Source organism: Ascaphus truei, chromosome 6 (assembly GCF_040206685.1).
Source record: "Ascaphus truei isolate aAscTru1 chromosome 6, aAscTru1.hap1, whole genome shotgun sequence".
Classification (NCBI taxonomy): domain Eukaryota; kingdom Metazoa; phylum Chordata; class Amphibia; order Anura; family Ascaphidae; genus Ascaphus; species Ascaphus truei.
Genome location: NC_134488.1, coordinates 30,241,332 through 30,264,569, shown reverse-complemented (window position 1 = coordinate 30,264,569; position 23,238 = coordinate 30,241,332). Strand labels below are relative to the sequence as shown.

Here is a 23,238-nt window from a genome sequence, read left to right as displayed (position 1 = left end):
AACCACCCGGTTCTGTGTGGACTACCGGCAGCTCATTGCGGGCACGGTGTCAGATGCCAACCCCATGCCTCGCATGGCTGAGTTGCTAGATGAACTCTCGGGGGCAAAGTATCTGATGACTATGGATCTCAGTAAAGGGTATTGGCAGATCCCTTTGACCCAGGAGGCTAGAGAGAAGTCTGCATTTATTACCCCAAGTGGCCTCTATGAATTTCTAGTGATGTCATTCGGGATGAAAAATGCACCGGCTACCTTTCATCGCCTGTTCAATCGCTTGCTGGAGTGTATGCAAGGGTTTGCAAGGGCATACTTGGACGACATTGCTGTCTTTAGTAATTCGTGGGACTCACACTTAGGGCATGTAGTTGTGGTGCTAGCCAGGATTAGGGAAGCGGGACTCACGTTGAAACCCACCAAGTGCTTAGTGGGGATGGCAGAGGTATTGTACCTAGGGCACAGAGTGGGTGGCAGGCATCTTAAGCCAGAACCAGCTAAGGGGGAAGCTATAGTGCAGTGGCCCGTTCCCAAAACCAAGAAGCAAGTCATGGCTTTCCTAGGCACCACAGGCTACTACAGAAAGTTTGTCCCTCAGTATAGCGCCATTGCCAAACCCCTGACTGACTTGACCCAGAAGCGACAGTCTGTGCTGGTAGTCTGGTCTCCTGCCTGTGAGGTCTCGTTTCAGGCATTAAAGACTGCACTAGCCAGCGCCCCCATACTTGCTGCTCCAGATTATGCAAAAAAGTTCCTGGTGCAGACTGATGCCTCGGACTATGGCATTGGGACTGTACTCAGCCAAGTGGAGGAGGAGGGCAGTGAACACCCAGTGGTGTATCTGCGCCGCAAGCTGCTGCCCAGAGAGGTTGCATATGCCACCATTGAGAAGGAGTGTCTGGCCATAGTGTGGGCTCTAAAGAAGTTACAACATTATTTGTATGACAGACATTTCACGGTAATAACTGACCACAATCCTTTGAGTTGGTTACAGAGGGTGTCGGGGGAAAATGCTAAACTTTTGCGATGGAGTCTTGCCTTACAGGAGTGGAACTTCACCATCCAGCACAAGAAGGGAAGTGAGCATGGTAATGCTGATGGCCTTTCCCGCCAGGACAGCCCTCAGGACTTACTAACTTCAAGAGCTGGCAGGTCAGCCCAGCCACCGGACGGGGTGGTCCGGGCAGTCCCTGCGTCTTGAGTGGGGGAGGTGTGATGGGGAAGAAAGGGGTTAAACTTATTTGCTATGCATTACTGTGTTTTCCCCGTCCCAGCCATTTTTATTCCCCATTTGCAGGCCATTCCCTGCCTGCGAGGGTACAAGACAAGACGCATTGCTTGCCATACCCTCTAACCGACACATGATGGCAGTATAGAAACCGGCATTTCAATGAGAAATACTAATTCTAGAACGAAAGTGTCACGCTTGTGCTCTCCTCACAAGCGCAGGGAGAAAAGGAAGGACCCGTTAGCGAGGTGGGGAGGCCGCAGGGGATACGAAGGGAGTAAGTTGCCGCGCAGCTTGGGATCGGTGCACGTAGTCACGTGACCGCGCCGCGCGCATGAGAATGCGCGACGCGTCCGGAGGTGCGGTGCCTACTCAGAGACACGAGTGATCCAGCTGCACGCACGCGCATGCTCTGACAGCAGAGCGGGAGTGCGCGCTTTTTCAGGCACCAACGCGGGGTTGTGGGAAGCCAACGCTTCAGCACGGGTGTCTGGAAACGGAAACCAGGAACATGGAACATGGGCATGGAGTCCAGAGCACAAGGTAACATCCAGAGAAGGATTGCTTCTTGGAGAACGTCCAGACTTCTTAAAGGCATAGTAACAAAAACAGCAAGGTGCAGCGAAACTAAACATAACATAAGGGTTCTTAGTCTAATCCATTGGCCAAGGAATTATAAGCCTGCTACCACGTCAAGGTGAACCCTACTAAGCAGGTACCTACACTACCCGACGGTAAACTAACCTCAGTAGTATAAGAGTGACTGTCCCAGTCTTCCGGAATCCACAGGAGATAAGTAAAGGTCCCAAGGAGGTCCAGGCAGGAACAGTATGCAATGAATATAGCAGGCACCAGGGCAGACAGCAAATGACTAATAGCAGAGAGAAAGTCAAAGAGAGGCTTACTTCCTGTCAGGAGGAAGAGGGCAGGGTTTGCCAGAAAGCAAGATGGCGTTGCTTGCTTCAGAATCCTTAAAGACACAGGATCTTGACTCGCAGCTAGAGGGCGGCGATCAGAAGTAAACAGGTAAGGAAGGGACACGCCGCAGGGGGCGTGTTCCGCGCATCGTTACAGAAAGCACCCAGAAACCTGATTTTTGAGGTGCCAATACAGTGAACCACTACATGCACATAAATATCATTTTTACAAGTTATAACACAAACGTAACATGTTGTTTAATAAAGTGTGTAAAAACTCCAGATCTTAAATGTAAGGCAGGAGGTATTTTTTGTAAGTCCAAGCAGGAATTCCGTGGACATACAGCTGTGAGATGGGTGAATGAGCTTCGGTATTTTTATGATGGAGCCTCAAAGGGATCCAGCTGATTAGCATCTCCCTGTCTAAAAGAGTGTCAGTTATGAAAAGACCCAGCAGACCCATAATGTATACAAAACTGACATACTGATGCACACCAGATGTCAGGCTAGTGACCCCTCCGGGTCAAAAATCAGACTTAGTGGTGCCAAGATATGGGTGTAGCCCAGGTATGCTAAGTGGCATGGGCGTCAACCTGACCCATGCACCCTGCCCACCAGACAGCCCTTTTGACCGGTCTTATGAACTGGGGGTAACTTGGCTATTCGTGTTTTTTTTTGTTCCCACGAGGGGGATTGGATCCACATGTTAAAGATAGCTTTGGGCAGACTATAACTGTGGCTCCCCAGGTATGCCCAGGGTGATTCCTGAATTTTAATCCATGATGTAAAGATGCAAGACTTTGTTCCAGCACAGCAGCAACTGGTCCAGGAGTGAAGGGGTTAATAACCACATAACCACAGGACTTTTAAAACCAAGGTTGCCTTTCTGGCGCTTGCAAGCAAAGGACAATTTCTTTCGTTCAAAGGACAATTTATTTCGTTCCCTTATTCCAGTAAGTGTTGTTTTAAGTGTATTCTGCAGATGTTGTGTGTTTGTCTATCAAGGAAATAAATCACAATTTATTTTGCAACTTGTTCTGTTCAATCAAGTACCCAGAAATATAAATGTGTTGATAAACTTGGTGTCCATCGTGAGAACCCTTTAATCCTCCTACCCAGTAACCGACACCCAGGTAGAGGTCCGATGAATAAGCAGCTTTTATTGTCGCTCTCTCTCCACACTTCTCCTCTTAGTCTGCCGCAGTGCAGAACTTCTAGATGGTGCAGGCTTCATCTCTTGGGGCACTCTGTCTGGATATTGTCTAAGCCAGTCGGCTTAGAATGGCATGCTTGCCCTGCAATGGGGAAGGCTCATAGCCCTCTTACGCCCCTTACGGAAAAGAGCCAGACATCATTCCTTCCCTCACCTCACACCCTCTCCCTCTGGAGGGTAAGCTGGACTCCCTCTCGCTTCAGAGGACAGCTCAAGAATCTTTTGCTTCCTCACTCTTTGGAGGGTAGAGCCAGACTAACTTTAGATCCTCCCCAGAAGAATCTAGAAAGGGTGGGCTCATGGACTGTACCAACCTTCAAGGGGCTGTACACAGGTCATGAGACACCACCTACCTTCCTCTTCTAGGAAAGAAAAAGGGGGGTCATTGCCCATAGATTAACCCACTATGGCCTGGAACTTATCAGGGCTTACGTAGTAGTTATCCTATGTGGGGAAAAACAGGTAAGGTGGGACATACCCTGTTACATATCTATATATATACAGTGTTTGACAAATCACCAAAAAATCTACTCGCCACACAAAAAAATCTACTCGCCACCTAGTACCAAACGTGTGCTGCTTGGGCCAATATTTACTCGCCCGGGGGTTAAATCCACTTGCCCGGGGCGAGCAAATGTATAGGTTTGTCGAACACTGTATATATACATATATATACATACACACATACATACATAAATACATAAAGAGAGAGAGATACAAATTATTATTATTATTATTATTATTATTATACAAGTTCCCAATTCTTAAACGTCATTAAACTGATTGAATCAGAATAAACAATTTCATTCAAACCATTTATCAATGTCATTGGCATCCTTAGAAAGGTTCAAGGTCCCTTAAAGTCACTTGTTTCAGTTAAGAAGAATATGTTTGACACATGGATAAGAAGTAAAGAGTGACACAGTGGAAGCATTGTTTGCTAAGTGAAAAGGGGGAAAGACAGGGTTGCAGACCTGTCTGAGATATGCAAACAGGGCCGCCAACAGGGGGGGACAGCTGGGACTCCTGTTCCAGGCCCTGTGAGTAAAGAGGCCCGGGCCCCCTTCTGCAAACCCTGCAAAGGAGACCTCCTAGAAGGTGTTGTCAGAGGGGGCCTGCTGGAAGGTGTCTTAGGAGGTGCCCGTCAAGGCAGAATGCTGTGTAAGCTGTGGAAGGGAGGCTCCCCTGACAAGCACCTCCATGGACACACTCCAGCAGGCAGCTTTGCAGGTCCTCTCCACAGGCCTCTAACGGGCCCCCTCAATCCTCCAGGGCATCATCTCTTCCCCTCTCTCTCATTCCACTCTCTCCCCCTGCCCGTTTCATTCCCTCCCTCTCTCCTCTCTTCCCCCTCCACTCTCTCTCTCCCCTGTTTCCCCCATCTCCTTCTCCCCCTTCCTCTCTTTCCCCCTCTCTCTCTCTTTCCCCCTCTCTTTCCCCCCCCCCCCCTCCCTCCCGCTCTCACTCCGTCCACCCCTCTCTCTCCCTCATCTCTCAATTTCCTTGAATACCTTAAGGCCTGGGACATAGTAGGGTGAGCAGCGCTGAACCGCGCTGAGCCGCGCTGAGGGGAAACATTATCCCTATCAGCGCGGCTTTAGAGGGCGCTTCCGCACGCTTCCGCAGGCGTGCGGAGGTGTGTGGAAATGCAGGAGACAGGCAAGTTTGAAATTTGCCGCTCATGCAAGCGCAGGGCCGGTCACGTGACTGCCAGAAGCCAATGGCAGTCCGTGACGTCGGCGCCGTGACGTGGCACCCTAGCCCCGCCTCCCGGCCCGCCTCCATGCCGCCTCCCGCCCTGCTCCCACCCTGCACACAAGCGCGCTCGCTGACGCCCATGCAGGGACAAGAAAAATCTCCTGCGTGAGCAGGTGAGCATGAGCGTCAGCGCTGCCCAGCGCCGCTAACTGCACCATGTCCCAGGACTAAGATGTCCCCAATTCTTTCTGCCTCTCTGCTTCTCCAGCATTGTTACTTTCTCCTCACGTGCCAACTGACTTCCTCTTTCTTTGTAAACTTTATAGCCATCTGACTGTCCTTATCTGCCACCAGGCTATGTGCATTATGATGTCACGTGCCAGATCCATAACCTACCAGGTACAACACCCAGGTACTGACTTTCTTGGAGAAATTGTAATAACTCATAAAATTAAAAATAGAAAGTATCCAATTTCCAAACATAGACACGAACCTGCTCCTTGATCTCAGGAACCTCATGCAAAATCTGATTATGATATATTAAGGCAGGGGTGCGCAAAATGGCGAATTGCGCCCCCCAGTGGGGGCGGGAGATTTTTCTATGGGGGGCGCAGCGGTTGCAGAGGCCCCGCGCTCTACCCCAAGGCATTTAAATTAAATGTGACGCATCGCCATGGCAACGTGGGGGTCATGTGACGCGATGTCACATGCATCAAATGACGCCACGGGTCACGTGACGTGTCGTCACATGACCCCGCGGCATCATTTGACGCAGCTCCAAGGTGGGGGGTAATTTATTTTTATTTATTTATAAAATGTTTTACCAGGAATTAATATATTGAGAGTTACCTCTCGTTTTCAGGGATGTCCTGGGCACAGAGTTATGATGACAAATAATACATGGTTACAAATACATAGTTACATAAGTGAACAGGGTATACATTATATACAAGACATTGCATGCACAGTAAGAGATAATATATATTATAGGCGTATGTAACAGTTACAGACCAGATTAAAATACGAGACAGCTTTAGTTTTTTAAGAACTTAGATTGAGGGCGGCTGTGAGAGTCTCCGGTAAATTGTTCCAGTTTTGGGGTGCACGGTAAGAGAAGGAGGAGCGGCCGGATAATTTGCTGAACCTGGGATCATGAACAGTCTTTTGGAGTCAGATCTCAGATGATAAGTGCTGCATGTGCTGGGGGTGAGGAGCAATGAGAACATGTTCAAACCAGTGTCTCAGTTCAACGCATAACATTCTTTATTTTAGCACACGTGCTATACAAAGAGGACAGACGCCCCTATATATACACACAGTATATAGGGTATAGCACTATATATGCTGCTTAGGCCTTCCTACTGTATCTGTACGTACTTCCTACGTACCAATTAGATTGTGAGCTCTTCAGGGCAGGGACTCATTTTCTTAATGTTACTTTTATGTCGGAAGCGCTTATTCCCATTATGTGTTATTTTATTATGTGTTATTTATATGATTGTCACGTGTATTTTTGCTGTGAAGCGCTATGTACATGAATGGCGCTATATAAATAAAGGTATACATTAGGCCAGCTGTGCACAAAGTGGGGGGCGCTGGATTTGTTTGGGCGGGCGCTTGCAGAGGTCCCGCGCTCTTCCCGAGGCATTTAAATGAAATGCCTTGGGATCGCATGAGGCCTCTGCAACTCACTTACCGGGGGTTCTGCAGAGCTGCAGACACGTTGCCATGACAATACGGCGTCAAATGATGCCCGGTGTCATGCGGAGTGACATCACGCGTCTGTCTCCATGGCAATGGGGTCACATCACGTGAGCCCTCTGCGTCATCTGACCGCGGCCATACAAGGTGAAGGAGGCGCGAAAGAGAGGGGGAGAAAGCAGAGGGGCGCAGCTCAAAAAGTTTGCGCTCCCCTGCATTAGGGGCTCAGAACTAACTGAGAAATGATTACAGTTATATAAGTGTTTAGGGGTGGCCATCTTTAATTATCCCAGGAGAAAATTGGTTTCTTTTTTTTTTTTTATTCAGTTTCACCAGAAACAAGCATTTGATGGAAACATGATATACACAATTAGGGTAAAAATGGGGAAACAAATGGACTTTTGTGGAATAAACATATTTTTGGAGCAGGAAAAATTGTTGGTTTTAGCAACCGGGAGCACGTGACCCGTTCTCAAGTCACGCTTCTTGAGCCCAAGCAACGGTAACTTTTGGGTGTAAGCCACGCCCACCTTGGAACCTATACATATAATCACATATGAAGCAGAAACTTCTATAGACACGCCCTTTTTAGCAACAGTAACTATGGGGCGGTGTTTACTTAGCAGAATGAACAGCAGCCACGCCTCCATGAATACCAAGAACGAAGCCACGCCTTAGCAACGGTAACCATGGAGACGCGCGGTGGCATGGGATAGGCAGCCGTTCCTTGTGACGTCATGACAGTGATCCCACCCCGGGCGGAGTTCGGCGCATGCGCTGTATGAGTTTGCACCGGGGAGCGCAGTGAGAGCGAGGCCTTCACCGGAGACCCAGCCGGGGAGATACCGCCATGTACGGGCAGCCGGAGCGGCAGCGGCCCTCGGGCGGAGACTTCAGCAGCATCATCCAGACCTGTAGCGGGAATGTGCAGAGGATCACACGCAACAGTCAGTATATGTATCTGTATACAGTACATACATACAAGCAGTGTGTAGTGTGTGTGTGTATATATATATATATATATATATATATATATATATATATATATATATATATATACACACACACACACACACACACACACACACACACACACACACACACACACAGTTTATATCTGTATACATACAGGGAGGGGATATATAGAGATACATATACACACAGGGTGAATATACAGACAGGATATATATATATGTGAGATATACTGGGATATATTTACACATAGGGTGAATATACAGGCAGTATATATATCTATATACATACATACAGGGAGGACATATACTGGGATATATACACACATACACATGGGGTGAATATATACAGTCAGTATATAGCTGTATACATACAGGGAGATGTACTGGGATATATGCACATGCACACTTACACATAGGGTGAATATACAGGCAGTATATATCTACTGTATATACATACAGTAGGAGATATACTACTGTATATAGCTGTGTAGAGACTCATTGTATTTAGCTGTGTATATTCACACACAACTCCTCCATGTTTGTATACATACATATCCTCCCTGTACACACAAATACAATGTCTATAAATAGAGTATATATTAAACAGCTGTGTATAGGCGGGGGTGTATGTAAATCTCTATTTGTTAATTATTATTAATATTCCGTTTTAAACTGCCACTCAGAGATTAATTTAACTCTGGCAGTGGGAGTTTACAACTAAATATTGGTATTAACATAATGATATGGATTATTCTAATCAGTTGTGTGTACAGATGTGTTAGGGGATACAAGGGGGAGAGGACTCGGGATGTGAGGCCGGAAGGAATCTCTCTGGGAGGGAAAATGTACTGGAACCCATTAGTCATGTCTTTGGATCAATGTGGTCCTACATGGGACTGACACCTTAACTACGTCCCTGCATTATTCCTTATACAAGGGGTGCTCGTCTCTACCTCTCCTCCTGCCCCCCCCCCCCCCCCCCCGCACGCCTTATACAGTGGTTCCTTTTTGTGCATGAATTAACTATATATTCTATTTGAATTGTGTACATTTTACCCCATGTAAGACTCTTAAACTGTATACATTAAAAAGGTGGATTGGATAGTGGGGTTTTGGCTGCTCTTTTATCGGGTCAAATGCAGCATTTGGCGAGTTAAACGCAGGGTCATGTTTAGGAAAAAGCGCTAACAATAGTAAAGTCAGACCAATTGGTAGGTGAAATCCCTTAAAGATCACATACAATTTAGTGAGGGGCGGCTGCCAAATTTAAAAAAAAAAAATGGCCACCTGGTCAAATATAGACAATATGGAATAGAGATACATTTGAGGAAATAGACATACAACCATATGATGATATGAAGCACGACAAATGTCCTTGTTTCCAACGATTGGTCGTTATGGTTATATATGAGGTGCATGAAATAAAAGAAAAACACAATGTTTCATGTTGAGGAAGCCATATTTAGGGAGACCTGTAACGTTTTGTTAATCTACAGTACCTGCAAATGTGATATAGATATATCTATCTAAAGTTAAATAACCTTGTGCTAGTTGAACTAATGTGTAACCAATAGAAACAACGAAGGGATAGGGAGTGATCACAGGACCATACCAATTGTATAATGTAATCAATTATTTAAGTGAGGTAATCAAAAAGATGGGTGCAAACTGTGAACTGAAAAGTGAATCAGAAAAGGGAAGGGAAACACAAAATGGATGTGCACCCTAAAAGAATTCACTTATATGCACACCAAACTAATGTAAAAATTAACTTTTAATAAGTATCTTAAAACATATATTACCTAAGTAATGTGCAATGTGGATTAAAAATATATTAAATCAGACATATCTGGCATCCGTGTCTTTAATTATTAGGTCGTGCTGTCCCAGATATCCACTTAGTGTTGATGGGATACAAAAGACAGAGGATGCTAAGAGTCAGGGTGTTAACCCCTCTGGAGCAACGATGAGACCCAGTAGTGATAATATATAATTGTTCACAGATAGAGCTTCCTTGCTAGTTAGACCAGTGCTACGCACTGCAATAGAGGCGTTGGTGTATTGAAGTGCAAGTGCCTGAATAGTGACGTGAACATATACAGTGTAATGATAATACAGACACTGCAACATACAACCACCAGACTCAGCAGTGCTGGAGTAAATAGCACAAAGATAATTGTGAAGGCACCTCTCATAGAGTGCAAGGAAAGCAAGCACACAAACTGTGAAAATAAATAAATAGATAAACAACTATCTGCTAGGGTCTACAAAGTTAGAACCAGGAGACTACAGACACTGCATTAAAACAGCTCCAAGTAGGAGACTGACAACATTGCGCGTCCAACGCGCGTTTCCCTCCAGCAAAGGAGCTTCTTCAGGGACAAATTTTTTGTAACGTTTTGTTAATCTACAGTACCTGCAAATGTGATATAGATATATCTATCTAAAGTTAAATAACCTTGTGCTAGTTGAACTAACGTGTAACCAATACATTTTTTTTTTAAATAGACATCATATGCTCTTAATGAGTGGAAAAGTCTTGTGTAAAAAAGTGTTTTTGTTTAGTGCAGGGTCAAAGTGATGCTGCTCTTTTCAGCTTAATTTGTTAAAAAGTACAATGCTTCCTTTTGTAGGGGAATGGATTCTGTCCTAGCAATGACTTTGGAAGAGTTTGTAATGAGCGTACAGTATATAAAACATCTTGTGATGTCTAGAACTGCCCTATTACGTCCAGCAGACTCCTGATCAGCACAGATAAGGGAACATTGCTGTGTGTGAAACTATTTGCACACAAGGATTTCCGAAGCCAGATTACATTGTGCTTTGGGTTCGTGTCAGAACAGCCAGCGCCTCTATTTCAAGGTGATAATGGGGCAGCGGTGCGCTCTAATGCAGCGGTGCGCAAACTGGGGGGCGTGAGATTTTTTTTGGGTGGGGGCGCGGCGGTTGCAGAGGTGCTGCGCTCTTCCCCCAAGGGAATTAAATTAAATGCCGGGGGACAGCGCGAGGCCTCTGCGACCCGCTGAACCTCTGTAAATAGGACGCGTGACCATGGCAACACGGCCCCGCGGTGGCATATGGCGCAGCGCGAGGTAAGGAGGGGGGTGTATCAAAGGACGAGAGCATGCGAGGGGGGGGAGGAAGGAACGCCAAAAAAAGTTTGCGCACCCCTGCTCTATTATAATGTTTAAAGGCACAGTGCCATGTTAGAAGAAAGTGCCCTAAGGCATTGAAATGGTTAATGGGATGTATGGGCAAAGTGACCGGATGACCGTGACGTGTTTAATCTTTTAAAGAGTCGGTCCCATTTAGGACCAAAGTGACTTGATCGTGACATGATATTGGGATAAAGGGGGTTTACACTTTGGCCAATTATTGATTTTATACAGTTTCCTCTATGTGGCACTGACCCTTTTTAACCAATTAAGCACGTCCCTTTCTTTTATTTCCTCATTAGCTGCTCAAATCAGGAGCTTATTAAGTCAACTGGGAAGCAGTCAAGATTCAAGCAAACTTCAGGAAAACCTGTAAGTAGTAATCTAGAGTGATCTATAATACACTTGTTTTGTCGCTCTCACACTCTCCTGTCCACTCCTGGCTTCATTGATACATTGGTGGAACTCTCTTCACAAGGGGTTCTGGATTTCCAAAACGTAGACCCCATAATTTCATACAAACCGTTTTGGTTTCCACTCTCCAATCACCAGATAGTTTGTTTATTCCACTGACCCCCTCCAGTAGTTTCTTATAAATGCTTCAAAGAGTGCAATTTTAAAATAAGTACTGCACGTCATCACTACTAAATTGCACATACTAAGGGACTTCCTATCTCCTGATGATATGACCTTTAGAACTTGGACACAGGAGTCTTGAGGTCTAAACACTAATTGGAAGGTGGTAGCTTCACCTTTCTATATCCTTCTAAAGATCTGTGTCCAGACCTAGAGGCCATGTCTTTAGAGATGATTTGACTAGACTTTATCTATAGTCTGATGCCCAGTTCTTTAGGTCACATCTCTAGAAGACATAGGAAGGTAGTGATACACGTTTTAGTCATCCATATAGACCTCATCTCGAGTTTTCCTCCACTTCTGGAGGCAATGTCTTTAGGAGGACTTGGGAAGGTGGGGATCACGTTAGTCAGACCTCATCTCTAATGGTAACATTACCTGATGTTATTCTGGAGATTTGATCTCTAGAACTGCTACAGGTTTCTAGATAAGGTCTGACTATTAACTTGAATGTGGTATCCCCACCTTCCTACGTCCTTCTGAAGAGCCATGTGCAGACCTAGATGCAGTGACTCCACCGACTATTGATGAGACCTTATCTCATCGTTGTAGAGGAAAAACTCATTAAGTGCGTTGTTGGCAAAAATGCACTAAATATACTTCCTTGTCATATCAAAATACCTTCCTTTGTAAATACTGTTTTTTTTTTTGTTTGTTTGTTTTTTTCCTTCTCTGTCAAAAAGAACATTTAATCGCTTTTTCCTCAGTATTCAAAGAATTTAGTTAATGATTTTTACCTTTAGAACGACCATCTGTAGTCTTGTCGCCAGTTTTAGAGATCAAATTTCCGCAAGGTCACTGGAAGGTGATGATACTTTTTAGATTGGGTTTTAAAGGGTTCTATATTTTTTGATTGGACAGATCTCATCTAGAATTCGTGTCCAATTCAGGAGCTGTGTCTTTGGAAGGTTGCAGGAAGGAGGTGATACAACACTACAGATCATTTAAGAGACCTCGCCTAGGGCCCTGAGTCCAGCTCTGGAGGCCTCATCTCTAGAAAAACATAATGGTGGTAAAATCAAGCTACATGCTATTGGTCAGACCTTAACTCAGATGGTATCACCAACGTCCTATGTCCTTCTGGAGATGTTACAACACGTTGCAATCCTTCTAAAGATGTGTCCAGACCAAGATGCCATGGTTCTTGAGATTCTTGGTCAATCTTTCTTATTTCCAGTTCTAGAGATCCCATTGCATATGCCACTTTACAGGTCATCGGTTAAACCTCACATGGTATCACCACCTTCCTATGTCCTTTTTTTGAAGATGTTTACATTTAGATGTTTCTACAGATAATCAGACTTAATCTGTAGTCCAGTGTCCAGTTCTAGAGATCACGTCTCCAGAAGGGTATGAGGAACTGGTGATGATACTACAAACTAGACCAGGGGTCTGCAAAACTTCCCCTTGCCCCCCCCCCCTGTCTGCACTCCTCCCCCCCCCCACCTCCCTGCTCGCGCCCACCTCCTTACTATATCTTTGGCGTCAAATGACGCCGCTGGGTCACGTGACACCACCACCCTCCCCCTTCCCTGGCGTCATTTGCTGTCGCCGAAGACAAGTTAAGCGAAGTTAGAGGCCTCGCATGGTCCCCCGGCACTTAATTTAAATGCCTTGGGGGAGAGTGCGGGCCCTTTGTAACCGCCACACACCCCTGATCTAGACTTTTGGTCAGACTTTCTATAGTCCTGTGTCTAGTTCTGGAGGCCACATCTCCAGAATGACACGCTGAGGTGATTTGGTCCGACATCAAATGGTATCTACTTAATGTTGTTCTGGAGATGTGACCTCAAAACATTGATTTAGTACTTTGGAAGAGGTCTCAACAAAGATCTGAATGTGGTGACACTTTCCTATGCTCTTCTGAAGTCACATCTGATGATCATGACTCTACAGATCATTGATCAGACTTCACCTAGCTTTCATTCCTAGACATCCCATCTCCAGAAGGGCGTCCATTCTAGATCATTGGTCAGATCTGCTACAGTCCCGTGGCTAGTACTGGACGCTACATCTCCAGAAGGACAAAGTGAGGTGGTGATACCAAGTTACAGATTATTGGTCCTCATCTCATGGTATGACCACCTTCTGGAGATGACCTCAAACTTTTATAAACTGTTTTTTTAATATATTTTTCCTACTTTTTTCCCATGTGTCCTAATGGCCAGACAGCAGATACAACATTCCACCAATGTCCTAGCAAAGGATACCAACAAATATTTAAAGGACCTGGGATCTCTCCTCCAACCACTCTCCCCTGCTGAACAGGTAGGTGCTTATAAAGTAGCATGTATGGAGTTTTCCTGCGTATTAGAACATAATCATGGTGACAAGGACAGGACAGTCATTGTTCTTGTACTCCAGTGGTTTTCAACCTTTTTGCTCTCTGGGCACCCCTAACTACAATGCTCAGTTGCTGAGGCAACAATACAACAGGACAGTGTCACAAGAGACAGGGGGGTCACAGGGAGTCGAGGGGACGGGGAGTCACAGAAAACGCACACGACAGAGAGAGACGGCCTCGCCTCTCCTGCCCATGCTGCTTCCTACTCCCTGCTTGGCCACACTCCACAGGCTCCTGACACCTCCTCACCTGCTGGGTAATGCATCCAATCAGGATAGGGGAAACTGCCCTGCTCTCTCCCTGTGTGGGAGATCGGGGGAAATCCTGCAGTCCTCTCACGGACCCCCAGTGTGCCGAGGATCCCCGGTTCGCAAACACTGATATCCTCCATTTTTAACAGAGGCAGAACACATTTGGCTGTAACCAGCCGTGTATGTGAATGTTGGGGCAGAGAGGAGATAGGGCAATGGAGAAAAGAAACGGCACAGTTATATGGGTGTGGTGCAAAATAAATAATTTTTGCATGGGTTGGTTTAAAAGGGCTCCGCACCTACGCCCACTCCTTCCCTCCTCCTAATCACGTTCCCTAATCCGCAAAATCATATCTCCGGGGGTTTCTCATCCAGCGGCAGCAGAAGCTACAGAAGGAGCGTCTCATGAACGACTTCTCTTCCGCACTGAACAACTTCCAGGCGATCCAGAGAAAAGTTTCTGAGAAGGAGAAGGAGACGGTGGCCAGGGCACGCGCGGGTTCCCGACTCTCGGTAAGGGCGCTCTGCCACCGGCGCGAGTCCAGGTGTGCAAATGTACCGCTGTTCTCACTTGCGAGGTGTGTGTGTCTGTGTGTGTGTGTCTGTGTGTGTCTCACACACATGTTCGTGTATAAAATATTTGTGATGGTCAACATGTACGTGTGTATGTATATCAAATCTGTAGAAGCGCAAACCAAACCCAACATAGCGTAGACTGTACAACATATTTTACTTGGTAAAGGCAAAATAACATGCATAAAATCGGGACTGATCCGTGTGCGCTGGCGTTCTGTTCGTGATGCGGCTGGCGCTGACGTCACTCCGGAACCTCCCAGGCGTACTACGGATCTCTACCTGGGAACCAGTTCCTCCTATGCATTTCGCAACCAGCGGGTCACTTTATCTCTCGTGGACATCCGTAGTAAGCCAGGGGCGACGTCGGCACCGGCCGCATAACTAACACCGCCACCACCCACGGAGAAACGGGGGTGAAGCGACGTCTGATTTTATGGATCTTTGTGAGGGCATCTTATTCTGCTCTGTATTCATTTGAATATTTGGCACGGCCTATGCCAGGGGTAGCCAACTGCAGTTATCAAGAGCCATCAGCAGGTGAGGTTTTCAGGATATCCCTGCTTCAGCACAGATGGCTGTCTTTGAGCCACTTGTGTTGAAGCAGGGATATCCTGAAACCTCACCTGTTGATGGCTCTTGAGGACTGTAGTTGGCTACACTACACTGGGTTGCTGTGTTTATACTTCTACAGATTTCACCTCCTAACCCGAGAGTGGAGAATTCCTCAACAAGAAGCGGCATCTACTGCAAACCTGTCTGCGGCTGACCTGTAACCTGCACTTTAATAACACGCGTGTGAAACGCGTCTTCCTATAACCTCTCGTGTAAGAGTATCCCTCTCCCCCCCCCCCCCCCTCCACACGCAGTGCAAGGTCTATTTGGCTCGGCCTTGTGCTTTCTGGTGTCTGCACTTGCGTGTTTTCCTATGAGACAAACCGTGAAAATGCCAGAAAAGCGGTTATATGGCTGACAGCTTTCACGTGTTGATATAAATCTTACACAAGGTTACATCTACATTCCTTAATTCCTGTATGTTTGTATTTTATTTTTTTTATTATTTTTTTAGGGTGATGAGAGGCAGAAGGAGGAACAGCTTGTTTCATTCGACAAGTAAGTTAATAGCACCGTGGGGTCAATACATATAATGCTAGTCTTTGAAGTGAGAGAACTGTTGAGACTCTTGCCGTAGCCGTCCTGGGAAATGAATGGGGCATTTGACCGTGTCCCTGTCCACCGGTCACTTTGCTGCTGCATGTCACTGACCCTTTAAACCCATTAAACACGTGGCAGTCATGCGGTCATTTTGCTCGTACATGGAACTGATGCCCAAAGGCTAGGTCCCCGGTAGCCGCTACGGCGTGAACGCCACACACAGCAGAGCACAGCCCTCTAGGGGGCAGGCTCCAGTCGGCGTGTGTGTGTGCGCGCACAAGCTACGATGCGCGACCGCCTTGGTCAAAAGATGAGATTTTTGTCTCTTGGCGCGGCGGCTGACCATTGGCCACGTCACGGCGGCGGTTCAGCCAATGAGGGCGAACCAGCTGCGTGACGTCATGGCCGCGCCCCCTCCCGTCTGATCTCTTGCTCTCCACTGGTCGCGGCTGTCATGGTTGCACGCTCTGCCAGACCCTCCAGCGCACGTGCAGCCGGGACCACGGGGGCCACAGCCTAAGGCCTGGGTCCCGCTGCGCCCGGCGGCGCGCACTGCCGCTTGAGCGCTACTCACCATTACCTTGTAGCCTCACGATCCGGTCCCTCCTCGCTGCCAACTGACTACGTGCTGTGACGCGTCAGACAGCAGGGGATACACGAGGATTGTGTTCCCGTGCGGCGACGCGTCACATGGTTCGCGAAGGGGCCAATCACAGACTTGCTCCCTTCAACCAATGGCAAGCCAGCTAGTGCTAGCCAATGGGAGCACATTATTTTCAAACATGGAAGAGGGAAAAACTTGTGTTGTGTCATGGCTGCGCCCCCCTGACCCATTTGACCACGCCCTCCCCACCCCCCCTCAGCTCGCAAAAATGCTCCCTTTGGACCGCAGAAAGTCTCAAGTGCCTCTCCACGCGCCGCCTGTCTGCAGTGCGGGCGCGTGGTCTGAGGCAGCGGGGCCTTAGCCTAACACTGCTGGTCTCTGCTTTCTTTTTATATATAGCAATGAAGACTGGAATCAGATGCAGACTCAGGAGGAGGAAGCTGGTATTACAGAGCAGGATCTAGAGCTTATAAAAGAGAGAGAAAACGCTATCCAGAAGCTAGAGGTAGGAGGAGTATGGGACATGATGATCAGATGCTGTAGTTTAGGGCTGGCCAACTCCAGCTTCAGCACAGGTGGCTCAATCAATGACGGAGCCACCTGTGCTGAAGCAAGGATGTCCTTAAAACCTCACCTGTTGGTGGCCCTTGAACTGGAGCTGGCTACTCCCTGTTTTAGTGACTTAAACGCTTTGCACCACCAAAGTGTGCCTTTAGACTTTCCCTGCTCACTGGTTATTTTTTTTAAACAATCATCCCAAAAACCTAAATGAATGTGGCTGGAAAGTAAGACGCCCTCAGCTGGTGACATCCGTAGACTTCGAAGAACCTTCTCTGAGAAGCTCAGAATAAATGATCACTGATGCTGCAGAAGTCTGCATGGGAAACGGCTCTGTGCTTCCTGTTGGGGAGGGGGGAGGAGGAGCACGGAGTACAAGTGAAGATGAACGGTGCGAGTTGCCGTGTGAACACTACGCAGCTTTGTGCCCGTTTAACTAAAAATGGACAGAAGTTCAAAAATCTCAAGGAGAGAAAATGACAGTTTATGTTGATCTGCTTTAAAGGGCATTCTATTAATCTCCTGTTTTGGTGAAACTTGGCCATACAAAGGCAGTGTCAGTCATTGTCCCTAGATCATTGTCCTCGTGCATGGGGAGTGGGAGGGTGCTTGTCAATCAAGTGGTTTGGCCCTTGCTGTCCCTGTTGGAGGCAGTAAAGTGAAGAATGGAGGAAAGGGAGCTTTGCCTGTGCAAATTCTTCATCAACACATGGTGATGTCGCAGAAAAGGGAGCAGCTAGACGATATCCAACTTGAAAATCTGATTTCATAACAGTTCTAGATGTCAGATTGCTGTTTAAGGCCCTAAACACGGTGCTGCCACCAGGTCATGTTGGTCCTCTGAAGGGCTGGTCCTGCAACACTAGCGCAGACGGCCCATCATGCCGCTGGAGCGTGGGCCCTTGGTTTGAGCTTCTTGTGACTTTGGGCAAATCCCTTAATCTCCCTGTGCCTCGGGCATCAAACATTACATTAGAAGCCGTTTATGGCAGGCACTGCCAGCTGTACATTACTATGTTGCCATATAAGAAAAAAAAGTATGCAGATTGTTAAAATATTTAAAGTGTCAGTACCTCTCAGACCCCCAAAAAATGAATGACAGTACCAGGTTTCATTGGTGGAATGTTGCTGATTGACCCCTCCTCTCTCCTCTCCCCCTCTCTCCTCTCCCCCTCTCTCCTCTCCCCCTCTCTCCTCTCCCCCTCTCTCCTCTCCCCCTCTCTCCTCTCCCCCTCTCTCCTCTCCCCCTCTCTCCTCTCCCCCAGGCAGATATCCTCGACGTGAATCAGATTTTTAAAGATCTGGCAGTAATGATTCACGACCAAGGAGAAATGATCGGTAAGTACCTTATTGCTCCTTCAACAGTCCTTACAGTGTCTGTCTGTCTCACATACACACATCACTGAAACCGCCAAGTATCACGGGCACCGCATGGGTTCACAGAGCTAAAAATAGCCTGTTCAAATACTGTAATAAAGATAACACTCCCCCCCCCCCGTGTGTGTGTGTCTGTGTCTGTGTCTGTGTCTGTGTCTGTGTCTGTGTCTGTGTCTGTGTCTGTGTCTGTGTCTGTGTGTGTGTCTGTGTCTGTGTCTGTGTGTGTGTCTGTGTGTTACATATAGATTTTGAAATATATAAAATATATTTTTTTTATTTTGTATATACTGTCACTTCTAAGCACGCACAATCACTGATCCTGTGTGTGTGTGTTATTTACCAGACAGAAGTTTGGCAAAAAAAGAGAAAGCACACAGTGGTAGATGGATCAAACAGGTGCATTGTGATAGGTGGCACACAAAACCACATATCTCAATTCACCTTTTTGATCTGTCGGTAAATATCACATAACAAGGCCTTATGTGATGAGCACCAACCTGTACAATAACTCACGTGAGTGCAAACTGTTCTATGGACTCTGTCAGTCAGTCGGCACTCCCATAAACAAAGTATGATGTTTGGTGCATGTCCCATAAAGTTAATGCAGTTATACGATACCGTTTGGAATCCGGAATCAAGAGACGGCACACAAGGGGGTAGCTGAAGTAAAAACGTGTGATGCATCACCCTGAGGAAGGTCCCTCCACGAGAGCCGGAACGTTGGTTTATTATGTACCACTTTCACTAAATACACTTTTTTTTCTCAACTACCCCCTGGTGTGCTGCCTCTTGATCCAGATTCCAAACGGTATTATCTATCTATATCTATCTGATGAATCCATGAGATTGTAGCGGTCATGTCCTGTCTCGCGCTTCATGGAATTCCCTGTGAATACTTGTTTTTTATATTTGATTATTTACGTGCCAACGGGGCACGACCTGTAGCTGAAGAGCCAACTCGTAATCGCTACATGACAATGCACGTGTAAACTTGTGAATAAGACGAGGTGTCTGAGAGTGACCGTTTCTGCACACGCCGGTCCGTAAATACATATTGTCTTCTGCTTTTCCAGACAGTATAGAAGCCAATGTTGAAAGCGCAGAAGTCCATGTAGAAAGGGGGACGGAGCAGCTACAAAGTGCATCATATTACCAGGTAAACCTTGCACCAAGCTTTTTATATTGTATTAAAATGCGCAGTTGGCCCCCGAAAATTACCTTGAAAATTAGCTCAACGTGACACCCTTTGACGACTAGAAATGTATTTTATTTTTTTCCCCATGGCAGTTTTAATTTGAATTACCTTTATTTAATTATTTTAAATAATATGAAGGCCTCAAAGCTGCTGTACAGTGTCTACATGGCGACTACCGCTGCTGCTAATTCTAAATGCTTCCACGTGATTGGGAAGCACAGAGTCGTTTTCCGTGTGTGTGTATAAGAAATAACCGCCTGATTGATGACCACATGCACGTTTATCAGGATTAGGTGTGGACACTTACTGTATTAAGAGGCTGAGCACAACACAAGTGACGTAACGCCTCAGCGCCAATCTTTGCTTCGCACCACATTTTACAACTAAGGACAACCATTACGTTTCTGGTGTTCAGAGGAATTGCGCCAAAAACCCATTACAAGAACTTGTCTTTTGTTTTTGTTTTTTGTTTTTTACTCCCTAATGCTCCCAGCGATGTGTATTTTAGTAACACACGGAGATTTTGTGTGTGTGTGTGTGAGATTAACCTGTTGAAAAGAGCAATCCAAAACGATATGGTTTTATTTAAATCGGGTTGAAGCAGGGGGAGGGCAGAGCCGTGCTGATTTTGGCTCCGGAGGCCCCCTGCTTCCTGGGACACTTCCCTCCGTAAGGGCTGCCGATTATCTCTCTGCAGTCTCCACGTCCTGGCCACGCAGGCCAATAGGAAGACACAAGGGATGATGTCACGGCTTCCTATTGGCCCGTGTGACGCGGGACATTTTTAAGCCGTCTTTTTTTTGTTTTTTATATTCCCCAACTAAGCCCAGTCTGGGCTGCCACTGGCACCCCCTTCCGAGGTAATTATCTCAGGAAGCAGGGGGTCCCCGGAGCGGAAATCAACACGGTTCCGCTCCGGGGCTCGAGTCGCTCGGACAACTGCTTTCTAAACGCTCGAACCTCACACAACCCTCTTCCCTTTCTTCCTTTCTCTTGCTCTAGAAAAAATCTCGGAAGAAGATCTGCATCCTCATGCTTGCGCTCGCCATCGCCGCGGGCATCCTGGGTATCATTATATGGATATCTGTCAAATCCTAAGACCCCCCCCCCACGCCCCCCAACGTGGCCCGCTGCTGAGTGCTTTCCGACATGAACGGAGCACACATCTCTCCTATAGTAATATATTTAGTATCAGACGTGTATAAGGTTTCTGGTATGTGAGAAGTAGAGACGGTATTTATAAATGAACACAGTTATGTAGTGAAGCTGCACGAAAAGGCGACCAGCAGACGTCTCTCGGGTGTATCGATTTTTAAAGGGCAGACAGACGTAGCGGTCAAATCATTTTCATCTAGATCAGGGGTGGGCAACTCCAGTCCACCGAGGTCAGGTTTTCAGGATATCCCTGCTTCAGCACAGGTGGCTGTCAGTCCCTGATTCAGCGCAGGTGGTTCAATTAGTGGCTCCATCTTTGACTGATCCACTGATTCCGCCACCTATGATGAAGCAAGGATATCCTGGGCCTGACCGGTTGGAGTTGCTCACCCCTGATGTATAGAGTGGATTTTAATTATCCTTCGCCTAATACTTTGACTAACCCATTAAAGCTGCAGTTCCGCCTGTTTTTGTATTTTAATCACACCCCCCACCCTCCTCCTTTTTTATTTTATTTTTTGTGGTTTGAAACCAGGGGTCTCCTTGGCTGAAATGCTTTATTTTAAGCTCGGGGGACCTAATGATTCCCTTTCTACTTACCTGTGAAGGTAGCACGTTGCTGTCCTCTACAGGGGATACAAAATGGCAGTTTGAATCTCGCGCCAATAGGAAGCCACTTCCTATTGGCCGTGTGATGTGGGCCTTTAGAAACCATGAAGTACTAGGTGGGGGGGATGGTGACACTTTGCTCCTGAATGGCACTGGCCCTTAAACTCGTTGACGTAATTTTCCGTATCCGTGAACCAAACTTGAACGCTTTATATATAACCCCTAAAATCTCGTTTATTTAACAAGGAGCTGTTAACTTCCAATAAATTCCCTGACGGCTCCGGTAGTAAAAATGCTTCTGTGCCCATGGGCCCTGTATATAAACGCTGTGAGAATTCTCCTTTCTAGCTTGTTTTTCGTTTTTAGAGAATTTGGCTAAACGTTTGTTCAAGTCTCGTTAGAATATTCACTTGCAGCCAGAGAGGCTGGCAATGCTCTGCCTGACCCAACACCACACACACGCACTCCCCGAACTCTCCCACACACGCGCGCGCACTCCCAGAACTCTCCCACACACGCGCGCATTCCCCGAACTCTCCCACACACGCGCGCACTCCCCGAACTCTCCCACACACACGCGCGCACTCCCAGAACTCTCCCACACACGCGCGCATTCCCCGAACTCTCCCACACACGCGCGCACTCCCCGAACTCTCCCACACACACGCGCGCACTCCCAGAACTCTCCCACACACGCGCGCATTCCCCGAACTCTCCCACACACGCGCGCACTCCCAAAACTCTCCCACACACGCCCGCATTCCCCGAACTCTCCCACACACACGCGCGCGCACTCCCCGAACTCTCCCACACACGCGCGCACTCCCCGAACTCTCCCACACACACGCGCGCACTCCCAGAACTCTCCCACACACGCGCGCATTCCCCGAACTCTCCCACACACGCGCGCATTCCCCGAACTCTCCCACACACGCGCGCATTCCCCGAACTCTCCCACACACGCGCGCATTCCCCGAACTCTCCCACACACGCGCGCACTCCCCGAACTCTCCCACACACGCGCTCACTCCCCCCAACTCTCCCACACACGCGCGCACTCCCCCCAACTCTCCCACACACGCGCGCACTCCCCGAACTCTCCCACACACGCGCGCACTCCCCGAACTCTCCCACACATGCGCGCACTCCCCCCAACTCTCCCACACACGCGCGCACTCCCCCCAACTCTCCCACACACGCGCGCACTCCCCCCAACTCCCCCCAACTCTCCCACACACGCGCGCACTCCCCCCAACTCTCCCACACACGCGCGCACTCCCCCCAACTCTCCCAGACACGCGCGCACTCCCCCCACTCTCCCACACACGCGCGCACTCCCCCCAACTCTCCCACACACGCGCACTCCACCCAACTCTCCCACACACGCGCGCACTCCCCCCAACTCTCCCACACCCACCTCTGCGGTGCGTTGCTGACACCTCTAGCTGTGTAGGGGGTTATAGTATTAACATTTGTGAAAAGGAGCCAAAATCATAATAATTAAATAAAACCACTAAATTATCTTTTGTCTTCGTTTTCATTTAACTAAGTTTATTTCCAAAGGTGACAATAACTTTGCAGCTTAAGCAGAAGAGGGAGAAATAAAAGGTGATGGATAACAGAGGGGAGGGGGATAGATGCTGCCTGTGTATGCAGTTACATTGTATACATTTACTAGAAAACTTGCAAGGTTTATTGCTTCAATGTTCCGGTTTAACCTTCGTGAGTAAAGAGAACCCACTAAATGCACCCTTACACAATTACAAATGGTGCAAAATCTTCCTATTACATGACATTGTGTGTTCAGTGTGATACAATTTATACCGTGCAAAAAAAATAACATCCCACGCCGAGTGGAAGGGAGGAAAAAGAACGGTAAACCAAGAATCATCAGCCCAAAT

At 47.3% G+C, this 23,238-nt stretch overlaps 1 protein-coding gene across 1 annotated transcript; it reads left to right on the top strand.

Moving 5' to 3' along the window:
- Positions 1-7,493: 7,493 nt before the first annotated feature.
- Positions 7,494-22,858, top strand: STX12 (syntaxin 12). The gene is made up of 9 exons (XM_075603782.1): positions 7,494-7,698; positions 11,183-11,252; positions 13,685-13,784; positions 14,487-14,624; positions 15,754-15,797; positions 16,843-16,948; positions 18,267-18,339; positions 19,452-19,534; positions 20,576-22,858. The coding sequence occupies exons 1-9, from the start codon at positions 7,602-7,604 to the stop codon at positions 20,669-20,671; spliced, it is 807 nt and encodes a 268-aa protein (XP_075459897.1). The 5' UTR covers positions 7,494-7,601; the 3' UTR covers positions 20,672-22,858.
- Positions 22,859-23,238: the final 380 nt, after the last annotated feature.

Coding starts and splice junctions, on each gene's coding strand:
- STX12 (XM_075603782.1), top strand. CDS start 7,602: ATGTACGGGCAGCCGGAGCGGCAGCGGCCCTCGGGCGGAGACTTCAGC. Junction 7,699..11,182: donor GCAGAGGATCACACGCAACA/GTCAGTATATGT, acceptor TTTCCTCATTAG/CTGCTCAAATCAGGAGCTTA. Junction 14,625..15,753: donor GCGCGGGTTCCCGACTCTCG/GTAAGGGCGCTC, acceptor TTATTTTTTTAG/GGTGATGAGAGGCAGAAGGA.